The following is a 21,909-nucleotide window of genomic DNA, read 5'->3' as shown; positions in this document are numbered from 1 at the left end:
GTTTAGATACTCAAGTATTATTTATTTATGAACTTATTTTCATGAAATTACTGTTATTTTAATGAATTTATGATTTTACAAATGATTACGTAGGTAGTTGACAATAAATTATGGATTTTAATTGTACTATTTTAGGAGATTTACTGATTGTTTACTTGAAATAAGCCTTAAAATTGCTAGATATTTTGTTAAACTAATGAAATACACAAGTGGAGTGTACCAAACAGCGACCTTTTCGATAGGAAAAATGGGTTCAGGTATTAGGGTAAATCGTAGGAATGGCACTTAACTGATAGGCGAGACGGCTGCTTCTGGCTGCACTGGTCCTCGCTGGTGGCTGTGGTACTGATAGGTACACGAGCTGCTCGCAGATGTTGACGAAATTCTCGGACTGACGTGGCAGGCTGACGGTGAACCTCGACGGAGTAGAAGCTAAGGCTGGGCGCGGCGAGTTCTTCTGACCGACCTGGCTGGCTTAGTTGTCTTCTATTATAGTGTTCTTGCGTCTGTAGTCCTCCACGATGAATCTTTGGTAGATTTCCTTTTAGTGAGAATTCCTTTGTCTTCGTAGTCGATCCGAATTTTTGCAAATCCGTCCTGTCACGGTCGCCATTTAATGTCCAATGGTGGACATTTGGAAGTTTAATAATGAAAACCTCAGTTTCTTCGCAATACAGGTTTAATAATCTGAATTCTTGACATTTTACAAAATGAAATTATAGATTTTCTGGCGACGCAACCGTGTACAATATAGAAGTGAGTAATATAAAAGTTTGCGGGTGAACGTAAAACAAAAAATAATTATTTGATAGTATCACATCAAAGTGTAACTTGTTGCTATTAAAAATCACTAGGCGTAGGTATGGCGCAGACACAGGGGTTGCTAAGCCCCATCTGTCGCTACGAGCAATAATATCTAATCCACTTTAACGTCCCTTACAGGCGAAACCCATTCCATTAAGTCCCTTATAACGCTGCATCGAACAAACCACACCTATAAAGTAAAACATTGTTGCAAATCCTAGCACCAAATCACTTCACCGTCTAGTGGGGCTAGTGAAAATCATTTATCTAAAAGCGTCTCCCTTCCGCCATCAAAACTAAATCAAGTAGGGCGAGGAACATAAACTCGACCGCCCTTGCAGTTAGATAAAATGTAAAGGGAAGTTTGATTCACTTGGCTCGTGTGACATCCCACGTAGGAAACCCGTCCACCTCCCGAGGCCTCGTAACGACCTCTTTATACCAGCTATCTCTATTTGACTACGATTCATATCTCCGGGAGGAGGACACTTAGTCGAACATTATTGGAAACCTAGTCTGAATCCGATACCTAATATCAAATCCGAGGAATCGAATTTTATTCAGGCCGTATTAGATACACAGAGGTTTGCGAAGTTCACAATCTTGGCAACTTGTTCTTCTTTATACATTTTTACGAATTTTGAATACGTAACTTTCACCAACATTAAGACATGCAAAAAAGTTTCACGTTACCATATTGCAATAATTACTATCTGTATTCCGCAAATGAGTGCTGCGTAATTGCCACTTATACTTCTGCTGAGAGGTATAATCATTTGTGACGATTCTTAATTACTTAATTCCCGATTAACTTCTTAATTACCGGCGGCGTCGGCATGCGAATGGAGCTCTGAAAAAAGTCATTGGAGCACTTCTTAGAGGGCAAATATTGTCGGTGGCCTCCTCTTAGGAGGTTCATCTCGAGATAAGCGTCGGTGAGACGAGGAGGCCAGCATCTGGGCCGGTAATTAAGCGCATCTGCCTACGTTCAATTTTGGAACGCGCTGGATGAGTTGCCCCGCGCTCCTTGGGTCCATTTGGGAGGGTAAGAGCAAATTGCTAAACTTTCAATTAAAGAGTTGTTATTCAAACCGCTCCCAGTTCCTCGATGGAATTATATTTTATTTCACAACGAAAACTCTTATTGGTACTTGCGGTACTTGTTTTCTGCTTTACTTAGAGGCTAAGTTGAACATTTCTTCGAAAGGAAACTGTACGAATTTATTAACAATTGTGTATTTAAAAAAATTTTCCATTCTGGTTCCCTACTGCGGCTTTAAGATTATATTAGATAATCTCTTAATTTTGGTTCTGGATTAGAATTGTTGCCGATATCTTTGGGTTCATGTTATTCAATTTGAAACAACTGTGGAAGAGCAAAGTGAATACTGGTGTCGTTTATGTCTTACTCTGAACTTTTTATACGGAATAATCCTCAGAAACATTATGATTCGTTCCGTGGCAAGATTTGAATTCGGCTGGATACTAACATTTTGTTTCGCGCCGTCAGAAACAATGTAAGCGCTCGCAAAATCTTCTGCCTTTGACGTTACCTAGATATCCAGAAAATATTATGTAAGGACCGAGGCTGGCCATAATATCTTTAGCAAAAAAAATAAAGTAAAAGAGGATCTTATCAACTGGATATGGCATTATAATTTCAAATACTTGTAACTTATGATTTCAACCTTGAATCTTCGATCTATCGTGTCCTCGATACCGTGAAGGTAAGATACATTTTGGTCAAATGACCACACATTAAACCCGACCCAATTATTGGTCCTTACAATTTTCCACCTCATCAAATAACATGAGTTCTTTAGACCCTTATAGATATCTCATTCGTTTATTTAGAACTTAATAAATAAAACTTAAATAAACTCCTAGGGATTAAAAATAAAGGACAAAAAAAGACAAGTGTACCATGAAACAGCCACTTTAAAAAACGGAGTGATTGGTTCATAGGAGCAACAAAGAATTGTCCAGAATTTTTGACTGCACATCTGCTTGTTTCTAAACTCCTCTTAATTTGGCAAGAATATTAACTAGAATTAACTATTAACTATTTCGTAGAATTTACAGCATCCTTATTTTTGTAAAGTCGGTTAAAAATGAGGACTGTGGAAATTGACAGTCCTTAAAGCGACATTATATATTTGTACACTAAGAAATTTTATACCTTTCAAAGGACTTACACCAGATTAACAATATGTAAAATGTATAGAAAAATATATATTTATCCTAACAATTTTATTTGATTTGTTTCAGTAGCAGCGAGCAGTGCGCTTTCGGCTCGATGTGCGTCCGGCGCGCGAGGAGGGAGCATGCTGGTGCACCTCATAATACTTAGCACCGCCCTCGCGGCAGCCAACACCGGGAAACACGGTATGTATTTTATTAAAATTCGTCTTATTAATGCTTAAATAATAATTAGACTTTATAGGTAACATGCAGGCTTCGATCCTTCTAAAGTGTAAGTAATCAAAATAAAAATCCCAGATTAGTCCAATACCTAGTAAAAATATAAAGTTACCTAAGCTGACATTTAGGCTATCTCAAAGGTGAGTGAAATTCGATATGTTATTACTATTTTACTATTCTAAAAGATAAGTAAACACATACATCATGAAAACATAAAGCTATTCTTAAGTCCTATTACAATAAAGAAACTCATCATCATCATCATCAGCCTATCGCAGTCCACTGCTGGACATAGGCCTCTCCAAGTGCACGCCACTGAGATCTATTTATCTATAAAGAAACTGACTGCTTTTATTTATCTTTCTCACAAAATAACAACTACACATGAAAATATTAACCCTCGCAAAAAATCTTAGCGGAAATCTTCGCTTCCTTAAAAAAGATTTCTCCCAAAAAATAAACAAATGTATTGACGCGACCCTCGGCAGAGATTCATCTTGTACATGTACATTATGTAGTAGACCCCCTCGACTTAATCTGCGTGAATGTTATAATATTATACACCCTACAAAACTTGGGGGGTGAAATAAATGGGAAAAATTTAAAACTTCTTCACACTTGTATCCCCTGCAGCATTTATTGTGCGGCGGTTATATGAATGCAAATAATAACACACACTTCACCAAAGTATACATTTTAGCTGGAATAATAACATGAAATAAACATGCCACCCTGTATAACGCTCGGTTCTGGGAGCACTCAAAAAACCGCATTCGGGGACACGTGCGATGAGAATGACTTTACTCCGAGTATTTTATTTAGCTTTCATTTTCGGGTTCTACAAAGTTTTCTTTTAACAATTTCATGATCTTGTGACTGCTGCTTGTCACCTTACATACCGCTGATACGTGGCATGAGAAGCAGACAAACCTTTTTTATTTGGTAATAATTATTTTAGCTTCTATACGTCCATTGTGTGACGCAGAATTATCTGTACTTTTTTTCTGTTTTGTGTGGAATAAATTCTTGATGAATGACATTTCGAATTCTACAAACCACCTTGGTGATACCAAAACATCAAAAAATATTCTCTTTGAAATAAAAGCTACATAGTTATTCCGATATCTCTGTGTAATCGTGTGGAGGTTATTCTGCGGAATTCTGTGTCAACTGCTAGAAAGCCATATTTCATCAATATTTAAACTACCTATATAGTGTCAGTTCAGTACTTTTACAGATTACATTATAGGGTTTTTTCATTATTCTTTTCATATAATATCAATAACAGTAGCCAATACACAACTTTTATTTGGGCAACGAAACCGTTCTGGCAGCGAAAATAGCCCATATTTATAAAACAAAAAAATCCTACTAAAATCTTCTACCGCCCAGGAGTCACACATTCCTGGCGTGCAATTTGCCGGCGTGACGGCTATAGGCCTATAGTCAACGGCTATTGTTGAACGTAGGCCTCCATAAACTGCCTTGACGAACACTCCAGTCTCATTAAGGCACGGGGAAAATTTGACATAATTAAAACGGGGTCAATGGCCGCATTACAAATCCCTTGCCCCTTTTCTTGTAAAATGTATTTATTAATGTACGGAACCCGCGAAATTTAAATTGTTTTGTGAAATATTTTATTTTGCACTTCGGTCGCATTGGAGGAAGAAACTTTTGGGTTTACTTGGAAAAATCCTGGTTTTATTCATAAAAAAGTGAAAAGAGTAAAGTTTAAATTCAATGCAACATTGAACAAAAATTTTATGTTTACCATGGAACCAAAGTTGCAAACAAAACAAGTTAGGCTTAGGAAGGATTAGCTGCTATTACTATTGTACAAAACAACTTATAAATAAACCTAACAAAATGCACATCAACATAGTAAATAACAAAATACCAGTGTTATTTTGTAAACAGGAACAAAACAGCGATATTCATTGAAAACACGTTTTCTTTATCGCGATCGGAATTCGGGTCACCTCAGCAAAGCTGCATGGAAGTTTTACAGTTCAGTTATATCAGTTATGAAAGCGAAACGTTTCCTCTACGCCTTAACTTTTACTAACTATTAAGTAACTTTAGCAAAGTTTGGAAACTTAAGAAATAAATGTGGCTGGGAATAAAGCTGGTGGAAATATTTGTGTGAGATAAAAAAATCGTCGTAAGGCATGATCAAATAATATTCATCAAATACACTCAGATAAAAGTGTTGCTCAACAAATAAAATAAAATCAAAAAGCTTAGAGAAGAATAAAAGGAATACCACAGAAATGCGGGACACGCGAAACTCTCAAAAAAAGGTGTCGCATAACCCACATCCGCACGAGTGCAAACATTGCAAGATATCAGGGGACATAAAAGTCCCCTATTGACATGCAGCCACTCGAAAGTAAGATGCATTATCGCATCGGAACTCGAATATCCGATATCACACAATCCGACTGCGGCTGCGTATCTAAGTGGCGCACAAGTCACAACATCCAGGGGCCTTATGTTCTCAGGCCGTCGTTATCAAACTGTCAAACTACATTATAAGCTTGTTTACGCCAGTGTCATCTCCATAAATACACACAAACTTCTTACTACCATCTTGATACAATTACGTCTTCATGGCCCAAGTTTAGTACGCGGATTATACTATTCAAAAACATCTTTAAGGCCAAACAGAATAACATTAAGACTCAGCCGCTGTTGTTTGCAAATAATAAGAAAACAGACTTGGTAAGTTAAAAAAATTCGCGTAAAATTTGCATAAACCTCGTGGCGCCCTGTTCACTTTTCTCTACTTTCGTTTTTTATATCATCTCTTATACCGTTCGTTCCTAACTCATTTTATAACAATATCTTATTAAGTGTTTCATAAAATACTTTGAAAGAAAAAGTTTTATAATAATTGTTAATGGTGTTACTGAATGTGAGCGGAATATTTTTGTGGCAGTGGAAAATGCCTGTTCTTACCGATCTGTCAGTTCGGTGCCGATTTCTCGACATCCCTGCCTTACCCTCGTACATTTATCTACGTAGAAAAAATCCTAGTGAGAATGTTCCGTCCGAAGCCACCCTCATATATAGTAAGTAGGTAGGTAGTATTTTATATACGTTGATGGAACACGTGTTATTTCACCGTGAGCCGTGAGATCAAACATAATCGTGATGTATAATATCAGCTCTAGTTTCAGTTTACTTTGCAACAGAAATGCGCGTGAATAGGGCACAATTTTCTAAAGACCATAAATAGAATTAAGTGTATTGTCTTGAGCAAAGTTTGTAGCGCCTACACGCAAGTAATAATTCCCTTGAGTTTACTGTTTATACCGCTAAGCCTGAATAAGGATTACTGTAAACAAAAACAATACGAATAATCCACATTAAACATCATAGTATTATACGATTTCGCAGAATTCGAGAACCTAAGAAATAATAAATACTTGGTCTTGTCAAAGAAAGTGTGACTAAATTCTTTTAAAGTATGTTACTTTGACAAAATTCTGTGAAGACTTAGATGCTTAAAAAGTGTAAATAAAGATTTCTTTTGCGATAAGACTTCATTAAAACTCGAGAACTTTTCAAAAGCCAAACTTAGCCATCATAGACCGCGTTCTAAGTAAAAAGAAGACGGATTAAACCACAAACAAAATTCCACAAGTAAAAAGGGCTATTATTAGAAATACATCAAGAACCGCAATAATAACACAATTGTCGATACAAAGATGCCTAACTTTGTAAAAGGAAAAAATATATGTACGCGAGCTAACGGAGCAGTGCCTTTGTGAACTTAGAACTGAATCCCCAGAGGTTTATGTCTTTTCGGATCAGGAGGCTTACGGGAGGACGCGCGAGGAAAACTCCTTTCCTTCATAAATATTTACTTTATGAAATAACGCGCCCCGAGCTCAGCTTAGTCTTACATACTGGCTGGGACCAGGTGATAACTGGCAAATGACAAAAAACACACTCATGCGTCGTCTATTACAAAACAATATTATTATAGAAAGATTTGGATCCCTATTCAATTTTTTTTTTCAAAAATAATTCTTTACTTAATCTACTATTTCGATTCTTGAACTTACCTATGTAAAACTATCTGAGTGCTTAGTGCGAGTTTTCGTGAATTTTTTTACGGACTCACATGAGAGCGCGTATACTAAGATTTGTATGGAACAAAAACAGCTCCACCTAGTGTCAAAAATTGGAACCTGTTTTTGTTCCATACAAACAGTGTTGCCAACAGCTGTAGAAGCTTACCACCAGAGTCAACTTTTAAAACCACCAGAAAACCACTAACAAAAATTTATCCCACACTTAAAATCACCAAATTCACCACTAAAAAAATATTGTTTATATTTTATTGTAACCTAAAACAATTTAATCATCCAAAGATGTAACTCGGCAACGATAGAAAATTAAAACAGACAAAGCATTACATCTGTTTAGCAATTCATCCGACCCGATCCGAATCCTTCACAAATTATAATCGGCGTAGTAGTTTCACAAATTGTTTAGTTACGCATTTGACCAATGAATGAGTACTTAATATAATTATATAGTAGTCGTTCACCTTTTTGTTTTGTAGATGCTTTTTTGACATTCCGTGAGACTTCAAATCTCCATAGTAACTCCTTAAAGTTGTACCACAAAACTTACATTTCGCTACTTGACCCGCAGTACTTTCAACATTTCGCCACTAAATAGGGGACTTAAACCACCAGTATTAGTGGAAAATCCACTAAGTTGGCAACACTGCATACAAATCTTAGTATACGCGCTCTCATGTGAGTCCGTAAAAAAATTCACGAAAACTCGCACTAAGCACTCTGATGTATCATGTGACAATACCAAAGAACTAATCCAAAACTTATTATTCACTTTACAATTCACCCATGGACAGATTAAAATTGCTGACATAAATATATGTAAGTATGTTATTTTAGCACGTATAGGTAACATTAATTAATTTCCCTTGACAAATGAGTACACGAACAAAATAATTGAATTCCAAAAAAACACGAATACCCAGTGAAGGAATAGAAATAAATCAATTTCAAAACAAGTAGGTACTCGTACATAGATAGGGAGTAAATTGGTTTCTGCGGTGTACAGGTCATTCACCCCGCAATTTATGTAAGTAGCATTCTGGATACTCGTGTACAGCGGTTATACAGTACATTGCAATATAATTTCAAATGTATGTACTGCTGAAAGATTGTCTCTCATCTCCATACGAAAGTATGAGCTCAATGCAAATGTGAAAATGGTTTTATGATAGAAGATTTTTTACTCAGCAGAATTTTTTAAATATTTGTCTCTTGTTTCGTATCTAAACTTGCCATATTTTAATAATACGTTTAGTTAAGTTGCGGTGAAGAAGATTTGGATATCTATAGGAAATGGAGATTTGATTATAAGTGTAAATACCTATTAGCCAAGTTAATTTACAAGTGTAATTAATATTCCTAGAAATTGGTGAAATATCGTCTGTTCTATTATAAGATATGGTTACTGAGAATATCATTGATATCATGTTACGGATTCGAGGAAACTACCGAATTCCGTACCAAATGATTTTAAACTGATTTATTTACTCACCGAGCATTGTATGTTTTTCGATTCGATTCGATCAACAAAGCCAAAGCAATGGATGCCCTTTACCGCTTCGAAGAAAGTAGAATAAAAAAGTGATAAGTCGAAGTAACTGTCATTTTGTTAACAAATGCATCTTCCTTACTCTGTGGTATATTAGAAAATCTGCTGCATTCGGTACTATAAAATATTCTTATAAAAATATATTTTTCAAAACAATACTGATAAGTACTTAGCAAAAGATATTATGTAAATACTTACAAACAGAAAACACATAATTTTCCCAAGAATAATAAACACCATAAAAAAACTCACCGTGAAATTAATAAACGATACACTAAGTAAAGAAATAAAAGTAATTTAAAGTTTTTCGCTTAGGCCATTTCAAGTTTTGTCAGAATTCCGAACTTTTTTGGCTCCTATACTTTTCTAACATACGCCAATATTTTCCACACCTTGGCTCTGTTTTCTATTGATTTATTGAAGAAAAATAAACACGTAGCTTTTAGACAAATATGATTCTGTTGAAGTTTAATCAATAAAAAGTACCTGCCAGTATTTATCAGACATCTTCATCCAGTGCAGCATGTTTTGTCTTTCCATACTCTTCAATCTACCTTCTATATCTACAAGAAACATACATATAGATATCAATAAATACTACAAAAATCATATTTCTAAACAGTGGTGCCTAAATATTTAGAATTCTTGGTACAGTTATTGCAATCGTGTCAAAATATTTGAAATAAAATATTGAGCACGATCGTTTTGTTGGCATAAAAATTAGCAATCAGTTTTTATGTAAGCGATAAATTGATTTTTCTATTTACCCAGAATAGAACAAAAAAAGGTTTCGATTTAAATGCGAAATTGTACATGGTTCCATTTCAATTACGATAAATTGATCGTCCACCATCGTTTCCACTTATTACGAGCTAGTACATGAATAATAAAAGAAGCCGCAAATTACTTCCACTCAATTCCCATCCACCAAAAAATTAATTGTGCGATCATCAGCTATGAGTTAATACAATATTCAACGAATGCCGCATGAGCGATGGAGAGCCAACGACGTGTGAATCATTCATCCAAATGAACGCAGGCGGCGACGCGACGTTCGCATGCCATCCATCTGTGGCCAATGCAATACGCCACTGAAAAGTTACATCCAATTAGCAGAAACCGATGACGCGAGTACGCGTACTCCATCCACCCGCTGAATTTGACAACTGCTGTCATAGTTTAAATTTGGAATACCTTACGACCCGTTTATTTTAAGCCAGGAGTTGCAATCTATGTGTGTGGAACTTTTTTTTAGTTTTAATTGTTTGGTGCTAGCTTGTTAGCGATTACTAGTTAGGGATTCCATGTGCAAGTTGCTATTTGTTTTACACTGTTCGAACGAAAACAAAGTGTTAGTTTTTAATGATCGCGCTCGGGTATTGTAACTTTGCTTATTGATACATTGAATTGTGAACCCAATCTGCGCTATAGGAATAATTCCAATTTTGAACTACATTCACGAGAACTTTATTAACAGGTTTTTTGAACCAATTGTAAACTGGTGGCTCTAACATTTCTTAAACTTGTACATAACTACGTTAGTTGTAAATAATATTTACGGAAAATTAATATTTACAGACATGCACAACGAATTTAATTCGGTATTCATTAAAACATCTAGAAAGAAATACAAATAAAACTGAAACCGGGCGCGCTATCTCCAATAGCAATGAACGTTGAAGTGGTCGATTCATGAGAAAAATGTTTTTACTTATCTGTGAAAGTGACCCTCGCGATCTAAGTGCCTTGTTATTTTTGGTCATTAAGTGAAGACGACCAACGGTATAGTTGTGACCGACTTACTACTAAGAGGTAGAATTTTCTTCGCCACTGCTCAATGATAAAGAGTTTTTACTTTATTTTTTATATCCACGACTATGGCATAATAAGTCTCACTGATTAGTTGAATCGCAATTTACCTTTTTAATTCACCTACACTTATAAAGTTGAAAGATTTAAAGTATTATGGGTGTATTTACGTGATATATATTAAATTAGTTATTACGTTATTTAATCTAGCTCTATTCCAACAAAAACTACAAGTCTGAGTTAGGAATTCACACATCATCTCGGATCGTATTTCATCATCATCATCATCATCAGCCTATCGCAGTCCACTGCTGGACATAGGCCTCTCCAAGTGCACGCCACTGAGATCGATTTTCGGCTTCTCGCATTTCATCTCTGGATCGTATTTACTTAATACAATATCGATCAATACGTTGGTATTGTTATATTGTTGTATGTATTGTTGGTAAAAACCAATTCTGTGAATAAAACCTGATAAAGGATCAACTCTGAACCCTACCCGTAGGGCAAACAAAGGAACAAGCTAATAAATAATAATAAGTCAGTCCGACAAACTCCAACCTTTACGTGGACAGACAAAAACTTCACACTTTTTATACTACGACATGTAATAAGTATTTTCATCCGAACAACAAAAGGAATAGAAGCAAATGAACGTAACCTTCCGAATAAATACAACAAAGAAAAACTTAGTCTAAAAACAAGCTGTTAGTAGTATTGTCAATAATTATAGTAGACATTAGCAATAATGGTACACAGCACCGCAAAGTGCCTGTTTTCCCAGTTTCAAACGAAAGTTGCGGTAATAGTGGAGCCGCGGTAAACCAGGATTTTATACTTTGAACTTTAAATAAAGTTTAAAAATTTAAATATTTCGTATAAAAGACGATGAAGATGTTTATTTGTTTTAAAATTCATAGTTGTAGATAAAAAAGAACATAATTTCTGATGAAGTGGTCAGTACACACCCACGTTTCGTTCCCAGTACGGTAACACCTGGGTAGTTTATTCTGTATCATAGGGAGGGTACAATATGACTGATGTTGAAAGATAAGAGAAATAAGGGAGATGAAAGGATGGACATTGTTTTGCGAGGGTGCCGCATAGGCCAGCAATTTCGTGAGACGATCTGCTGACAGCTATCATAGAAGTTAAACGAGTAAACCTGAACAGCGGACGTTCACCCGTTTCCCCCGTTGAAAGAGGCCTAAGCCCTATTATAAACTTATATAAAATAGGCCGACGAAGACGTAAATGACGTGAATAAAATATCTCTCAAAGTTGAAACTCACTGCACCAATATTAATTTATACAAACCAATATTAATTTTGTGTAACGCGAAAGAACAAAAATATTTTATTTTGTTGTCCCATTTATACGTAAGTAACAAAACAAATGACCAAATATTTCACAATATAACTAGCAAAAGCATTATGGCGCACAAAAACATTATGAATATAAATTTTCAATTCCACTAAAAATATTTCCAAGAACTCGCGGCTGTGGGTTAAGTAAGCTTTTGGAAGTAAAACACAAATATAACACACGTTATTACATCGTGTATATCAGAAAAAATATTATGTTCGTAACTATGAATCTCATTTATTTCATCACTACATAAAGCAAATGATATTTATAAAGAACGTTATTCATAAAATAAATAATTATACACAAATTCATTACAATTAATTAACCTGCTAAGGTCACAATATTATATTTCAACTAATTATTGTTATTAAATGCTGAAAACTCTAAAATATGTACCTACTTTAAATTAACCCCTAATTTGTAATGAGAGAAACAACTAAGAATGATTTTATCGTTACCTCGATAAAATAAATAAATATTTGATAAAATAATTATTATAATTATAACTAAACTATGAAAATAATAGGCCTTTTTTTTTTTTTTTTTTTTTTTTTATCGACGTAAAATCATCAAATGACCCCTCCCGCTGTGGGTTAGCAGCGGTGAGGGAGTGTCAGACTCTTACTGACTAAAATCGTCGTGTTCCGTCATAGGCCTTTTATGTACCAGGGCCGCGGTATCTCTTTCGAACAACCCGCAGCCCCGGCAGGCCTTGGCCCTGCTGGGCCCCGCTGGGGTTGCTGACGTCTCTTTGAGGAGCGCGTGGAACAACGCGCGCCGTCGACACGGGTCTGTCGTCTAGGAAGACAGAGGGACGATGAGCCACCCGAACTCACCGCCCACAGACCCACGCCTACGGTGGCCGGGAGTCATCTCGCGACACCCGGCGCCCATGGTGTCTACCTGGTCCAGCGCGGCGGCCGGGATGAGAGGTGCGAACTCTCTGGCGTTCCGCCTCCTCCTTCTCGAGCATGACCGCTTCGCAGAAGGAGGCGACGGCATCCCATTCCCTCTCGCCCCGGACCATGGCCTGAACCAGGGCCAGATGCGAGAGGTCGCCGCCGCAAAATAATAGGCCTGACATACACTATTCGTCAATTATAGGTACCACCATCATACCGAATAGAAAGTACCTAAAATCGAGACGACCAAACACAAGGATAAAATATATTCGTAGAAATCAAATTATCATGCGGACAAAGTTGGGTCTCCCAAGGATTAATATAAAATATCAGTGTCGCACTCGCAATGATCTTCGACACAAATTAAAACTTTGAACTGTGAAGCAAAGACGGCCCCGACGAATTGTGCCGCTTCTGTCTTGCTTTAATTGCGCCTGCCAGGAGTCGTTTACAATTATTACTGCCATTGAAAAACTCTGCAGCTCTGAATACGTCTTGCGAAAATAGAAAATATTTTTTAAACTAACCTTGTTCTGACCTATTAAGATAGGAGGCAGTTTTTGCTACAGCTTCTTGGTAATTTAGAACTTGGATGTGGGGTAAATTACTTTGTTATTTTTTGGGACGTAAGCTTTTGAGAGTCTCGTTTCTTACTACACACATTAATAGTTATCTATAGACAACTACATTAAAGTCTAGGCAGAAAGTCGTTATACATAACAGTACCCTAAAGTTAGCATCTTTCGTTTAATGGCCCTTAAAGTGTCACACAACAACAAGACAAATGACTGGAACGTTTCTCTGGACCACTCTTGACTCATTATCAGTAATCTTATTACGATAGTTACGACATTGCCCACGCTACATAGACTATAGGCAGTCGTAAGTTTATTTAAATTAAAAAAAACTAAAAAACACGCTTTTTATAAAAAAACGAACTAAAAAATAGGAAATAAATTTTAATGAATTTAAATTAAGAAAACAGTGTTAAAAATTTCAATGAATATAAATTAATAATAGTGTGAATACAAAAAAAAATATATTAAAAAAAAGCGTGGGGTGCATGGCGTCAATAGTTATAAATATTTTATTGACAGATATGAGTACAGTGATTTTCATTTCGATAATATCTTAAAAAGCACCCCACGCTTTTTTTAAATATTTTTTTTTTGTATTCACACTGTTATTAATTTATATTCATTGAAATTTTTAACACTGTTTTCTTAATTTAAATTCATTAAAATTTATTTCCTATTTTTTAGTTCGTTTTTTTATAAAAAGCGTGTTTTTTAGTTTTTTTTTTAACTATTATTTATTTTCTACTTTTTAGTTTGTTTTAAAACTATTATTTGTTTTGTAGAATTAAAATTCTCTTTAGTATACAAAAATTTGACAATATTAGAGAAAACGGCTAAAGATAATTAATTATTGGAAATAAAAATTAACACCGAGTCCTGCCTTATCGACTGTAGAGAAAAATTCTAGAAAATTTTAATTAATTTTCTTACCTTATCGACTATAGATGAAAATAATATAAATTAACAAAAATCATATTTTGCAAATTGAAAAGCCTAGAAGTCGGTGTCTAATGGATGTTACTAAGTTAATTTTGCCACCGACTTCTAGGCCGATGCACCTAAAATTAGTTTTTTTTTTGCTTTTTAGTGTTTTGGGAAGTCGGTTTATTTTTTTTGTAAAAAGGTTATTTATTTAAAGCTTTTCAGTGATACGAATAGTTGTCACTATCCATACAAGTGGGAAGTTCTCATCAATACAAAGAATATAAGTCCAAACGAGGTATTTTACATATTTAGTTGTCGAGTTCCCTCGACTTTCTCTGGTCTCCATCATCAGGTCAGCCCTAAACCTTCACTGTTGCATAGGTCTTGTCAATACGAATGATTTAAGCCCAAATACGGGGTAGTTTACATATTCAGTTGTCGAGTTCCCTCGATTTTCTCTGGTCTCCATCATCAGGTCAGCTCCAAATCTTCACAGTTGAATAGTGCTTTTAGGCGTACACCTGAGTGTCAAGTTGTTACCCTATGTATGCCTACAACTTTTGAAGGTTGCCCTCGATTTCTCAGGGTTTCCATCATCAGATCCTGAACTGATGACTATGGGACCAACTAGCAGCTATTCCGAGTCGAACAAAAAAAGAATCACGTAAATCGGTCTATAAACCTCGGAGTAATCGATGTGTATGTGTAACCTCCTCCTTTTTGGGAAGTCGGTTAAAAATGGAATAATTTTATCAAATTAGTGTATTGTCATCGGTCCTCAATAAATCTACAAAGTTTGAACGAAATCCGGCCGTTTAAAGTGGGTCAAAATTGCGCCCAAAGAAGTCGGTTACAAACAAACATACAGGTGAAGCTAATAAAAAGCGTGTAAAAAGTGTAGCCTTCATTACGCTACGGTCGATGAAACAAACTTAAAGTGCATTGGTATAGTTAAACTTGTATAGCAACACTATTAAGAAGCACAATTCCCGCTATCGACGTTTGCAAATGGCACGCGACCGTAACAAAGTTTTACTGGAAGAATGTTGCAAATTAGTATAATGGTAGTCTTACCCATTAATGTAAGTCTGCTAATGTTCTAAATAAAGTGAAAGCTAATAATTAATTATGATTACAAAGTCAGCATTACCCTCGTATTAATATTTAAAGAAGCCAGTGAAATTACAGCCAACCTTTTCTCTCGGAACTGGGTGGAACGTAAGCGTACTTATCTTTAAATCAAATTATACAGATCGATTGTAACAAATACTATTAAGAATGTTCTGGAGGAGGTTTGCAAAGGAAGCAATCCGACAGAAAGGAAAAACAGGCCGCGTTATTCTGCAAACAAAACGGAGGCCAGAAGGTTTAATCTCTATGAGGTACAAATCGCTCGTTATGTAAATGAATCTCTTGCAAATTTGAATAGCTTTCATAAGCCAATTCCCTCTGAATAAAAACAATAGAATACTCTTTCAACGTTTTAGATATTACTCGAGGAGGAATTTATCACGGATCATTAATTATTTAGCGCCGTATCTAGTTAAGATGAGATAACAAGGTCTTTTTGGGGCCTTCACTTGAGTTTACGTAGCCAGTCTAGATATACGTATTCCTTTTGTATTTAAATTTTTGTTAATATTTCTTAACCTTTTTAAATATTCTAGTATTTCAATCATATTTAAAAATTAGAAGTATCAGGAATTTACATTTTACCTTTACCAACTGATTAAAAACAACTTATTGCTAATTAATATTCAGCTGATTTTGATTAATGAGGAACTTTATAGGAATAACATTGAAACATTTTTTGTATCACAAATTAAGTCACTTGCCTAAACCTCGTAGCTGAAGTTAAAAATGGTTACACTCAAAAGAGTACCTTAACTCTTTAAACATAAGCTGGTTTTCGTTATTAAACCTCCCAGCTATAATTTATTATTCATTATTAAGAAGCATTTTTTCTTATTACAGAAGAATTAATTACCACTTACACCATCGTTAAATAAACCATTGTTTCGCTGTAAATGAAACCCACCCAAAACAAAAATGTGAAATACTGCCAAGTTCGATAATATGGGAATGCTTCGCCTATAAAAGAAGTGAGATCTGAATAAGTATCAAGTTCCATACACATACCTCAGTTAAAAATAGTTACTTTTTAATGATGTTACTTGGCAAGTTTTCACACACCTTGTTATAAACCTACTAAACGCATGAATCAAGTATTTAATTTTCTATTAAAACTTGCCAAGTAACATCATTAAAAAGTAACTATTTTTAACTGAGGTATGTGTATGGAACTTGATACTTATTCAGATCTCACTTCTTTTATAGGCGAAGCATTCCCATATTATCGAACTTGGCAGTCTTTCACATTTTTGTTTTGGGTGGGATTTCATTTATTTTTGTAAGGTTGTTTATTTTATTTTTTTCTTATGATGAAGTTAGTTAAAGAAATGTCTCATTTATACTATCTTTCAGATTTTTTAATATGCACTATGTTTCTTACAAAGAAATGAACTAGATTAACTAAATGAACTAGATTTACCAACTGACTGACATGACATGTTATCATATATTATGTTCGTGGATCAAAGTTACACATTCGTTATTTTCGAAAGTGATTCACACTTGGCCATTTTCAGATTTTTACTTTACTTTGACTAAATACAAACTTTTGTAACGAATTTCAGATCGGTACGACCATTCGAAGATATATTATATAAATATAGATAAATTTAGTTCGTTTTAGTTCCTTAGGGGTATAAATTTACACCGGGTATAAAACACATTCATTATTTTGAAACCGACTCACACTTGGCCATTTTCAGATTTTTCCCTTTACCTTGACATAAAGACCTACCTCCATGCCAAATTTCAAGTCAATACGACCATTGGAAGTGGTCTAGGTTTTTGATGAGTGAGTCAGTCAGTCAGTCAGTGAGTGTATAGTAAAAATAGCGATTTTCTGACGTCAATATCTCAAGACCTACAATAGGTATATTAATGAAATTTTGTATTTTAGATAAGTGAGGGGGTCTCAATAGATACTAGAAATTTGATATGCGTAAATAAAATAGATTTTGAGTTACAGGGGGGTCGAATTTGGCCCGAAATGGTTCGTGTAATATAACCCACGGCCGGTGTGTCGCTTTTTTTGCTCGAACTTGGCGGACACACTGCCGTGTGTCTAGATTTTCAGATCCTACTTATCCTTTGTTCGCGCCATATACTTTCGAAAATCGCTGGAAACGAGTGCTTTACCTCAACGTATGCCGTTCTTAATGAGGCTTAAAATTGTAATATCGCATAAATACTGCATTAATAAGCCTTGCTGCGCTCACGAGCTTCGCCCAATAAGCCGATTCACTTATTTAATTAAGCTAAATATTTAAGCTAACCGGAGGACACAAAATTCTTCATTAATTGGGTATTGTTTCTGTGACATCCTTTTGATCCTTAAATAATCAGATAAATCAGTGCAAATTTCTGAAAGCGTACTAAGTAGCTGTTTATTTGAGAGGCTCGTATCACTATCCCACATAAACCGGGGTTTTAGTGAATAATTTACAACAGCAAGGAATACCTGCCTCTGATTTCATGTACATTTAGTAGTGAACCGACACTAAATTGGTTCCATTCATAGCTGAATGAGAAGATCAAATGCAGTCAGGACGAGGTATTTTCTCCCGTTTCACTGCAATTACTCAGCACAGTACGGCGCTGAAACTATAATTTTTGCTTTGTGAAGCTTAACTACGCCGTGTTGTTGAGAACCATTTACTGACCCTACTGTGTATACTACTCTCATTAGTTTGCGAAATTTTGGTTAATTGTTGTATGTTTTAATGGCTTTGTGAGTAACAAGTTTATCCAGTACTCTCTGCTATTACTCTAGAATTATAACTATGTGTAGGTACCTAAATATCAAATGACTAGCGGACAACCAGCAAAATCTGCAAAAGACGTTTTTACAGAAATCCTCCCTGAATACATAAAACAAAGTGTGTTCAAATCTCCGTCGTAAAATCCAGGCTCCATTTTTTCTTGATAGATGTCTTCTTGTTCCACAATTAAAAAAAGGTTCAAACAGCTGAAATTACGACACTTCATTATAAAAGTAAAAAAAAGCGGACAGTTACGATACTGCTGTCTCGAGACTCGGGGATCTCGGCTAGAGCAATAAAAATGAACAAAACAGAGTAGTTGTGCTCCACAATGACGGGGCTAGACACGGTGTCAAGTGCAGAAAATTATGTCCATTCATCCGGCGCTTGCGAGGATTATAAAACGAGGTCGCATCTTCAGCATCTGACTCCAACTGACGACAGTTTTAAGCGTTTTCAACATGACGTAAGCTCGCTAATTAATGTTTGTTGCTAAATATAGTTGTGATACTTTATTTGGAAACGTCCTAGTGGGCTTTGTGGTTGATTTGTTATAAAAGGCACGTGGGAGAATCCCTTACGTTGAGGAAATGGCTGCAACAAATAGATAAACTATTATTAGATCTCCGGGCTCTCAGTCCAGTAAGCTAAAAATACTATAACTTTTCATGGCAAATACCTATTTTAAATAATGTACCTACATCATTTTGGCAGTTCTAGAATTCAGATTTTCATATTCTCGTTATTTTATAGCATAACAGAAACAATGTACCGTTTCAATGTTTCGGTATAATAATGCAAAATAAAGGAGTTTGAACAAAAAGGTAGCGTAACAAAATCTACCCTAAACATCAGATCAACTTATTTCAGAACTTCGATAAGGTACATTGCCTTTTCACCTAAACTTGATAACCAACCTTCTTTCCCCTAAAGATGCCCTTTTCTTAAATAAACGTAGAACAAACAGATAAGTAAAAATATATGTGAAGACGATCAAAGATTCGTCGATAATGTCAAACTAAGAACAACTTAATTCGCATTAAAGTAAAAATCGGATAATTCGGAAAGGAGGTTGGAGTTCCGAGGCCAGTAGGAAGAGCCTGGATAATGTCCTCTGACACTAATTAAAACTTTGGAAACAGCGGGAAAAAGGGTTGAGAATTATGGCGTTTCGCGGATAGTAATGGCGGTGTGGTTCTATTTAATTCCCACAGTTTTTCCACTAGAAGTCTTGAATTAGAATTTTGCAGCTAAAGGAACAGATAATGGGCTTCTTTTGGATTTAAATATTAATAGTAAAAATGTCGCTTGATTTGTCCAAGCCAACACGAAACAGATAAGACTGTCGAAGTAGTTGTCAATTGTTTGTAGTGATCCGTTCGGAAAACCGAGTGGAAATGCACTACTGTGAACGCAATGAAAATTCTACATTTGAATACTTGTTCGTTATAGCCGTAATATAAAATATTTTCACCAATTCACAAAATATAAAACAAAACCTAAACATACTAAAAACATTTTCACTAAACTGTGCGAACACCCAATTAATTTTGATTTATATCCGTGTGAAATCTGTTCAATCAAAGCGAAACTAGCGTAAACGTATTTATGCCGTGAGCTGCTGATTTTGTTTTTTTCTGAGCTCCAAAAGGAAGTGGCGTATTAATTAATTCCCTCATCAATCATTTGCCGCCTTCTCTTGAACCCGACGTCACTCGCATTGTTAGAACTGAACAGCACCACGCAAAAATAAAAATGCCCTACCTACGACTGCCTCTAACGTTTTTTTCTTCTTTTAGTTATAATTACTATGACTAAGGATTTGCTTATCAAAATTGAGCTCTGTTATTTCTTTTCATTTTGAAGTAATTACAGTTTAGGCTTTGCCTTTGCCCGCCGCTCAGAAGGCGAAAAAAAGGTTGTTTATTTTTTTACTGAAAGTACTCTAGTAATGGCGGACTCGGCGAAGGCATAAATTATACCTAATATTAGATCCTTCGTATCATTAAGTAATTGGTTTTATAGCCTGCTACATACCTACTTATAATATAACACTCCTAATATTCTTTAAAGCTATGTAATTAATTTATATATTTTAATGCGTAGCTAAACTTAAAATAAAATATAAACGTATTTGTATTGATAATAAGCCAATTATCTGAATAATTTTCTTCCTTTGCCTTTGCAAGATATATTATTATATGCACAAACCCCTTTTTGTGGTATAAAATAATCTTACATACAAGCAGTTTATTAACCCAAACACTCTCATGAATGTGGGTTGTAAAAGTGCAATATGTACATTGAAATTGTAAAATTATTTTGGAAATCTAAAACAGCTTATCGAATATCGAAATATCAATCCTAGAAACAAATTCGTTATTGCCAAGTTATTTCCATTGCGAAACTACAAGGATATAACAATTTTCTTCTAATTCAGCCGGTCCGTCAAATAACTAGACAGACGGGACGAAAACGTTTGCTATTTGAAGGCAATCTTTCGACTTCCTGCCGAGTCGCCATCGACGCAATTAAGCCCAGGAAGAGCCCTAATGACTTCACACCCCAATCTTTTCGTGTACACTTGTACCGTGCAGCCGTTAACAATACTTGTGATCGGGAGATAATACGCCATTTTCTTTCTATTATGCCTCTGCTAATTGGGTACGAAGTATATTTATCTTTTGTTAGCAATACGTGTTTTTGTATTCTATTTTAATGCCGAATAGGTCGAATAAGATATTTTTGTATCTGTCTATTTTGTCTCTGTTTAAGCTTACGTGTGTTCAGCAGTGGGCATTTCTACAATGTATTTTTTTTATTTAAAGAATTGTTCTCGCTGTAATTTCAGAACAATTTAATCATATCTTACTTTAGAGTATTGTTTTTCCTCGTAATGTCTGTAAAATACTTTGTATTATTATTTTTCCTGGAACAAGCGAAAGGTTGAAACTCCTGTACCATATTCGATTAAAATTACAAGCCGAAATAAATTCGGCAAGGAACACTCTATTAAGAACTTCATAGCCAACTTTTTTTTAGGTGTGAGGATTTTTTCATTAAGCTGTTGTTTTAATTATTATAATGACTGTGAACTCCGCAACTTTATTGTTTCAATAAACATGGGTCGGAATTCGCAACCTCGTTTAACAAATTACTCGAAACAGATAAAGTTACTTGAAAACGTTTAATTCTTATCTCCTTCTTGATTGTGGCCATTTTTGTGCCTTTGTTTCAATTTGTTTAAATATTTAGCACTGTCTTTTTGTTCTTTTAATTAAATGGGTAATTTAGAGTTTCCAAAGATGTTTTTATCTAAGTTTTTTTTTATTTGAGATGCGGAGTGTCAGGATAGGCGCAGATATCGATTCCCACCTACGCAAACAATGTGGTTTCTTTATCCGGTCAAGACGTATGTCTTTTATTTTTTCCGGACAAGAGAGTGCCAAAGTAATAAAAAAGCACAATATTCGAAATAGATAATTATAGAAAAAGAACAATAATTAAAAGAATAATATACTTAAAAAGTTTGAATTAAAATCTGTCAGATGGCGTTGTTATGACCTG

The 21,909-nt window shown here is 35.2% G+C and overlaps 1 protein-coding gene across 1 annotated transcript in view; it reads left to right on the top strand.

Annotated features, from left to right (window-relative positions):
* The window catches only part of LOC124631231 (lachesin-like), an 84,211-nt gene that overhangs the window by 34,307 nt on the left and 27,995 nt on the right, over positions 1 to 21,909 (top strand). The window contains exon 2 of the mRNA XM_047165494.1: positions 3,073 to 3,189. Within this exon, the coding sequence (XP_047021450.1) occupies positions 3,129 to 3,189 (61 nt within the window). The 5' untranslated portion in view covers positions 3,073 to 3,128. The remainder of the gene's footprint in view (positions 1 to 3,072; positions 3,190 to 21,909) is intronic.

This window comes from Helicoverpa zea, chromosome 1, assembly GCF_022581195.2.
Source record: "Helicoverpa zea isolate HzStark_Cry1AcR chromosome 1, ilHelZeax1.1, whole genome shotgun sequence".
NCBI classification, from domain to species: Eukaryota; Metazoa; Arthropoda; class Insecta; order Lepidoptera; family Noctuidae; genus Helicoverpa; species Helicoverpa zea.
The sequence above is the reverse complement of the archived record's forward strand: the minus strand, read 5'-3'. Positions and strand labels throughout refer to the sequence as shown.